Source organism: Lactuca serriola, chromosome 5 (assembly GCF_051521515.1).
Source record: "Lactuca serriola cultivar US96UC23 chromosome 5, Lser_US96UC23_V15, whole genome shotgun sequence".
In the NCBI taxonomy this organism is placed as follows: domain Eukaryota; kingdom Viridiplantae; phylum Streptophyta; class Magnoliopsida; order Asterales; family Asteraceae; genus Lactuca; species Lactuca serriola.
Genome location: NC_136412.1, coordinates 21468772 through 21476100, shown reverse-complemented (window position 1 = coordinate 21476100; position 7329 = coordinate 21468772). Strand labels below are relative to the sequence as shown.

Below are 7329 nucleotides of genomic sequence, written 5' to 3'. Positions count from 1 at the left end.
GAAGAATGACAACACCTGATACTGTTGGGATAGGAGCCATTTGGTAATAAGATAGTTATTTGTTGTGATTTCATGTATGTCAAGTTGTCAACAAACATTAATTACCAAATTTTTATGATATGGTTCCTTTGTTCTTACCGTTGAAGTGAAGTATATGTATTATATATTAGACAAAATTGCAAAAATGGTCCCTGTGGTATGCAAATTTTTGGGGTTTTGGTCCAAACAGTGACTTTTTTGGATTCGTGGTCCTTTTGTACTAGTTTCATTGTAAAACTGGTCCCCGATAAACTTGAAAAGACGACTTTGCCCTTTTAATTTGTTTTTTCCATTTACTTAATTATTTTTTTCTTTTATTTAAATATAAATGTTAAATTAAATCAAATGGGACCCACCTGCCTTCTTTCTCTCTCTCTCTCTCTCTCTCTCTCTCTCTCTCTCTTCCTTCGTTCCTTCCTTCAGTCATGGCTTCTCGTTTTTCTTCACCACCAGGGAAGAAGTTGTCGGCCACCGGAGCTTCCTTCTCCTTCCTCCTCCGGCCGATCAACACCACCCAAACACCCCTAAAGATCGTCTCCTCCCCCTTCGTGTGTTGCTACTAGCGCCAAAGCAAAAGAACCAAGGAGGGCTCGCTAGAGATCGGCTGCCCCTCCCTTCCTCGAGATTTCTCAGCCACCATTGGAGCAAGCTTTGTTCCTTTATTTCTCCGGTGTTTGCTTCTTATTTTTCAAAATCGAATACACACATCATGTATTTGTATTTGGTTAACAGAATTTCTAGGGTTTTGAAAGGATTTATGGGTTTCTGATCCTTGTTCAAGAAACAAGATGGACTTGGCTATAGATTCAAACTTATCCCCGACTTCTCCTCTGTTGGTATTGTATTGGCTGAATCAACATTGAGGTTGAACAAATGATGAAATTTAAGATTGATTTAAGGTCAATTAATTGTTGTAGTGGTAAGAAATCAAATACGCCGTCTCCGATTCAAGGGCCTTCGTTTTTTTTCGAGAGCCCTACACCACCTCCTTGTTGTTGAAATCAAAATTAAAATTCGACTGGCTCTCATATGGGGATGCTGAAATAGGAACTGAAATCTCGAGATGGGGAAGATGAAAAATTGAAACGTTGCAAGTCACCACCATCACCATCGATCTGGGTTCCATTTTTACAGGTAGAAGAACTTGGAGCTTGGGAGTAGTCTCGGTGGAGAGAGAGAGAGAGAGAGAGAGAGAGAGAGGTGGACCCTTTTTATTTTTTTAATTGCTAAAATAAATAAATAAATATTAAATTTTAAGAATAATGAAAGAAAAATGAAAAATAAATACCCCAAGGGTATTATAGTCATTTCAATTTTCGGAGGGACCATTTTCACATACAAACCACTCCAAAAGGACCACGAATCAAAAAAAGTCACTGTTTGGACTTGTTTCCTGAAAAAATGCAAACCACAGGGACTATTTTTGCAGTTTTGTCTATATATTATTCTAAAAGGAGGATCTTGGAATCAACAATCGTGAGTTTGCATTAGCATTTACCGTTTATTGTAGTATTGATGTATTTTAGAAAAATATGGGTATAAAGAATAAGAATAGAACAATAATGTTCATTTTTGTAAATAACTCTTATTATTAAGTATTAGCAACCTATTTTATTATACTATATAATAACTAATTACCCAAATTAATTAACTAACATCAAATAATCACTTCTGAAATTACCCGAACCACCCTCTCTATCTTGACCCAACCAAACCAAATCTAAGGGAATCGGTGAAACGATAAAAGACTGATATCATGGAGGTTATCTGGAAATTACAGTCGCAATCCATTCAAAAATCTGCCCCTAAGGAACCCTGGCCTGGCTTGGCTCCTTTTCCACATTGGATTTCAATCCCCCTTTTTATCCACAGTTTCTTTCTGCATCGAATTGAGCCCTAGATTGAGTGCTCAGTAGATACATATATAATATATAGAATTTCCACACACACGGTATGTGTATGGGACCACCAAGTGGGTGGAGCAGAGCTCGAGGGTTAGTAGTGAAGACGCTGGTTTTGATCGGAGGTGCTCTTTTGGTTAAGCGATTAACCAAGTCCACCACTCGGTGGGACCATGCTCGCATCGTTTCACAATCTATCGCCGGCGAAAAGGTATGTCGCTTTTCTACTGCTCAAAATTCACCAAGATATACATGCTATATGCAGGATTACGTTTAGGGAAATTGGAGGATCCTATTGTTGAGTTTGTCTTTGCTTTGTGATTATTTGTATCAGTAATCCTCTGTTTGGTCTGGTTTCAATATTTGAAAATTTTCTACTCAATTTGCAGTTCTCAAAAGAACAAGCATCCAGAGATCCCGATAATTTCTTTAATTTAAGGTATTACTTTCTCCACTTATCATTTCTCGATTTGTGTGTGTGTGTGTGTGCGTCTGCGTTTTCATATCAGTGGATCAGTTATGAAATTCTTGGAAATATGCATGCTTAGTGGTGTTTGGGGTTCCATTGCGCTAGGCTTGATATGCATCTTCAAAAGCTACCAGGCTGAATAACAAAGCCAAATTTTGGTCATTGAATTAGTAACAACTCAAATTAGTTGTAAATTTGAACTGAGAAAGACTCAAACTTTGTTGATAAGTTCGAATTCTTTGTTGGACTTTGTAGATGGCTTTCCTGCCCAGCTGCAGATATGGTGGATGGATCGAAGGTTCTATATTTCGAGCAAGTTAGTATACTGGCTACACCATATGTATTTTCCCAATTTCTCACTTTCTACTGTTATGCAAAATTGAAGTGTTTCCATTTACTCTTCTCAGGCATTTTGGAGAACTCCCCATAAGCCATTTAGACAGGTACATTTCTGTTCTCTGTTCATGTTAGCATTGTTGTCTTGTACATTTATCTGTTGATTATTTCTAACAGCTGCCTCATTGCAGAGATTTTGTATGGTCAAACCTTGCCCAAAGGAGATGAAATGTGATGTTGAGGTGTGTGTGTTTTTCTTTCTTTCTAAAATAACTAAAAAACTTTTCTTTTTAGCGAAGTGGAAAAGAATGTAAAGAAAAGGTTAACATGGTGCTAATTTCAGCAAATTCCCATGTGTTAGGAGATCATGTTCCCTTTTCTTTTCCCCATTAAGGTTATGTTTCGCATACTAGCTGAAAAGCTAGCTTCTAGCTTATTATAAGGCAGCCAACAAAAAATGAGGTTTGGTAAAAAGTAATTGATAAACTAGGTGGAAGATATAAAATGACATAAAAGGGAATTTAGAAAAGTTAAAACTTAATGGGGTGGTTGGTGTACAGTTGAGTACATATGCCATACGCGACGCAGAGGAGTACAAGAACTTTTGTGATCGCCCAAGGGACCAACGTCCACAGCCTGAAGAAGTAATTGGGGTAAGATTCATTTCACAAATATTTGTCATTTTTTTTTCTGCAACAATAGCCAAAAGTTTTATTTATTTACTTCTTTACAAAATTATTTACTATGTTATTAAAATACTTGAAGGATGTAGCTGAACATCTTACCACCATATATCTCAAGCGTTGTGAACGAGGGAAACGGTGTTTGTACGAGGGTTCAACACCTCCTGACGGCTTCCCCAATTCATGGGTAACGAAAAAAAAAAAAAACTTGGGACGAAGTTGCCTATTTCTGTATACCACAGGGACCATTTATGTAATTTACTCTAAATATTATTTAATATTTGTATTTCCTTGCAGAATGGTGCAGCATATTGTACATCAGAACTGGCAGTCTTGAAGAACAATGAGGTTCATATGTGGGATAGGGGATATGATGATGATGGAAACCAAGTTAGTTTGAACAAAATTCATTATATACAATGATATTTTTCAATATAATAATAGAACTAGAAGGTGAATTTTTAAGTGAATTTTCCATAATTACAGGTTTGGGGAGTGAAGAATGGTCCTTATGAATTCAAGGCTGCACCTGGACCTGCATCTGCATCTACTTCTGCTTCTGCTTCTGTTGATATGTTATCTCCATTAAATTTCCCTCCTCTTTCTATAGGTAAGCGGATAGAAGGTTCCTTTGTTCTTCAAGAATAATCACATATGTTGCATTATTGCCTTGTGGCTTGTAATATATACCATAATTATTTTTAATATATGCCATTAAATCCCTTATTATGTTTTTGAGCACATGCTTCAATGAAGTTTGTAACAACAGGAGTAGAATAAGCAGTTCGAAAACTCTGCTTTAGCTTTTTCTACTATGTAATAATTTGTTCTTTCTACCTTCTTTGCTAGATTCTTAATGACCTCCCCCCCCCCCCCCCCCCCCCAAAAAAATAAATAAATAAATAAATAAAACAATTTTATGATCATACAGTAATGTAATTTGAATACAATCCATTTTAGCTATTACTTGACTCCGTTTTCTGATTTGTGCCTCTGGAAAGTAAACATTACTAACAAACAACTGAAAAATAAAATTATATATTGGGGATTTCATCTGATCTGGATATTCTAAGAAATTTGGAAGGGTACTATTTGAATCTGTATCCAGGACTTTGGGTAACTGAATTCGTATCCAATATCCCAGATACCCTAAATCATGGATTCTTGTATTCGATATTCTAAATGTTCCTACTTGAAAAATGCCTCATCGTTCCTGTCAAAACAACACGTTTAATTATCTTCCACAATCTGTGCATATATTAAGATTGTGTTTCAACTGCTAGCAAAAGCTGTGAGAGAATTTGGTAAAGCCTGAACTGCTCACTAAATGAATATGCATACTCTTAGGCTGCCGAAACAACAAGAACATTCTTCATGTTTTGATTGTTTAAGTTCACCAAACAAAAGAAAAAACACCAATGGCTAAACAAACGGATTTTCTTGTTCAAGTTTGTTCGTTTAACAAATTACCTTCTTCGTATTCATTAAGATGTTAAACACACATGCAAGAACGAAATTAAACAAATACAAATGAACATATATGAAAGTAAACAAACAAAAATGAACATAAACATACCCTGAACATAAACAAACAAAAATGAACATAAACATACCCTAGCCTATGTTGAAGCTACTACATCCGACCAAAAAAATCTTTTTCTCCCCAGATTTAGTTAGTTCATAGATATTGTTTATAAAATGTGTTCTTTACTCATTATTTTCAGTCATTGTATTGTATATGCTAATCCTATATTTTTTGTACACATCTAAGCTATAAATATTTCATCACACTTATAGAAAAGTGAAAAAACCGTTTAGATGTTTGTTTTCAATGTTTCATAAAATGTTTTAGATATGAATGAAATCTGTTATAAGAAATTGAATCTATCATGTGTATTGTTGACATGAAATGAAACGGACCACTATTTGTTTGCTTGGAATGTAAATCTATGAAAAAGATATGAATGTGAATCATAGACCCAAATATCCTTCAGTAATTTGTTTCGTAATGGTTTTTTCACTCTTTTGTCTTAAATAGTACATTTTTGTCTTTTATCTCACACACACACACATATATATATATATATATATATATATATATATATATATATATATATATATATATATATATATATATATATATATATATATATATATATATATATATATATATATATATATATATAGTTGTAAATTTGATGTAATTAAGACTAAAACTAACAAAGTTAAACTAAAACATTATAAAGTAAAGAAGGAGATTTGAGAGGATTCTTGAACACTTAGAAGATTGTATTCAAGATGGTGTGTTTATTTTTTTCACATTTGACGGGTATTTATATTACATATCATCATATTCGTACATATCAAAATAGTGACTAAATAGTTAATGGAAACTATTTGAAGGGTGAAAAATATTCATCCACATTCTATGTCTAACTCAATGATTTTATCGCTTTTATAACACTCCCCCTTGGATGACATTTTTTCAAATCTGAATTCAACCTCGAAGTACCGCCTCATTAAAAACCTTGCTAAAGAAAACTCGGTGGGAAAAACTTTAATGAAGGGAAAAAGAGTGCAATATATTGTTGACTCCCCCTCATCTAGACATTTGTTACGTTACGTGTTATGCACATGTCGCATTCCAATGTCATGTACATGTTTTCTGAAGATTGTAGTAGGAAGTGCTTTCGTGAAGAGGTTTGCTACATTGTTGCTAGATTGAACGTATTTGTATCTCAACCTTTTGATCTTTTATAAGCTCTTGAATGTACTCAAAATTTTTTGGAGGTATATGTTTTGTCCTGTCGCTCTTGATATATATCCTTATTTCATTTGTGTAACGTCTGTGTTTCCGGGCTTGCCATTTTTAGCAATGTAACAGTCTAGGTTAACCTTTGTAACCCGTTTTGAAATAATAAGAGTGTATTATTTGAGTATTATGTGTTTTGTGCTTAATTGCTTAATTATGTGGTTTGATTAATTAAGAATAAAAATAAGCGTCAAAATTTAAGTGTAAAATAAACTTAATATCTTTGAATAATGTTGTAGTAGTTGAAACGAGGTTTCCGAATATATATAGAACGCCCAAATCTGATTTCGTATGAGGAAGTTATGATTTATCGAAGTTTCGACTTAGCGGTGTGCAGCCCGAAATACTCGATTTGAGATCGAGCGGTTTTTAGCCAAAGCAATCTAAACGAGGATTGAAGGTCTCGTTGTTGGTATCAAAGCGATAAAAAGTTAGGCGAGAACGGACGTCAAACGAAAAAGTTATGAATTTATAACGAAGTTTTTCTGTCGCGGCCTATTAAAAATAAATAATAAAAATAAATTCGAAATTAGCTGACGGAGTCTAAACGAAAGTTGTAGAGCGTAGTCTCACATTCGCGTGGATATAAAGAACGTCGAAAACGGAGTTCGTATGAAGAAGATATGAATTTCCGAAGTTTATTAATTAATTTGTATTTATTTTTAAATAAAAAATCCGGCCTTATCCGAAGCCCAGTCACCGGACCGATCCGACGTACGCCCCACGTACGCAAGAACGCCCCGCGTACTCCGAAGAGTGTTGACATTCGGATGACGCATGCAGTGACGATTTCGGAAGCAATACGCGATGCGTACTGCAATACGCCCCGCGTACTCCGATGCTCCAGCCTCTATAAAAGGAATCCGAAGGCAGCCGACCCAATTGCCAATTTCTTCTCTTCTTTCTCCCGTTTTGCATCGTTTTGCGTGCCAGAAATATCCCAAAGCCCCAATATTATTCTCGAGCCCCGAGGCAAGTCTCGAGATCCCGAAGATCCCGAGAAGTGCGGTTCCCGAGCTGAAGCTTTGTCCGCGAGAAGTTCGATTTTTGTGAAGATCTTCCAGATCTGCTGTGGATTACTACTTCTGC

The 7329-nt window shown here is 35.3% G+C and overlaps 1 protein-coding gene across 1 annotated transcript; it reads left to right on the top strand.

Annotated features, from left to right (window-relative positions):
• Positions 1-1800: 1800 nt before the first annotated feature.
• CRL (crumpled leaf) lies at positions 1801-4157 on the top strand. The gene is made up of 9 exons (XM_078999989.1): positions 1801-2151; positions 2330-2379; positions 2665-2725; positions 2817-2852; positions 2937-2987; positions 3306-3398; positions 3511-3615; positions 3726-3818; positions 3915-4157. Exons 1-9 carry the CDS (start codon positions 1993-1995, stop codon positions 4074-4076), a joined length of 810 nt encoding a protein of 269 aa, XP_078856115.1. The 5' UTR covers positions 1801-1992; the 3' UTR covers positions 4077-4157.
• Positions 4158-7329: the final 3172 nt, after the last annotated feature.

Excerpts from the sequence above, each read along its gene's own strand:
- CRL (XM_078999989.1), top strand. The coding sequence starts at position 1,993 with ATGTGTATGGGACCACCAAGTGGGTGGAGCAGAGCTCGAGGGTTAGTA. Across the intron at positions 2,380-2,664 it reads GATAATTTCTTTAATTTAAG|ATGGCTTTCCTGCCCAGCTG; the intron begins GTATTACTTTCT and ends TGGACTTTGTAG. Across the intron at positions 3,399-3,510 it reads AGCCTGAAGAAGTAATTGGG|GATGTAGCTGAACATCTTAC; the intron begins GTAAGATTCATT and ends AAATACTTGAAG.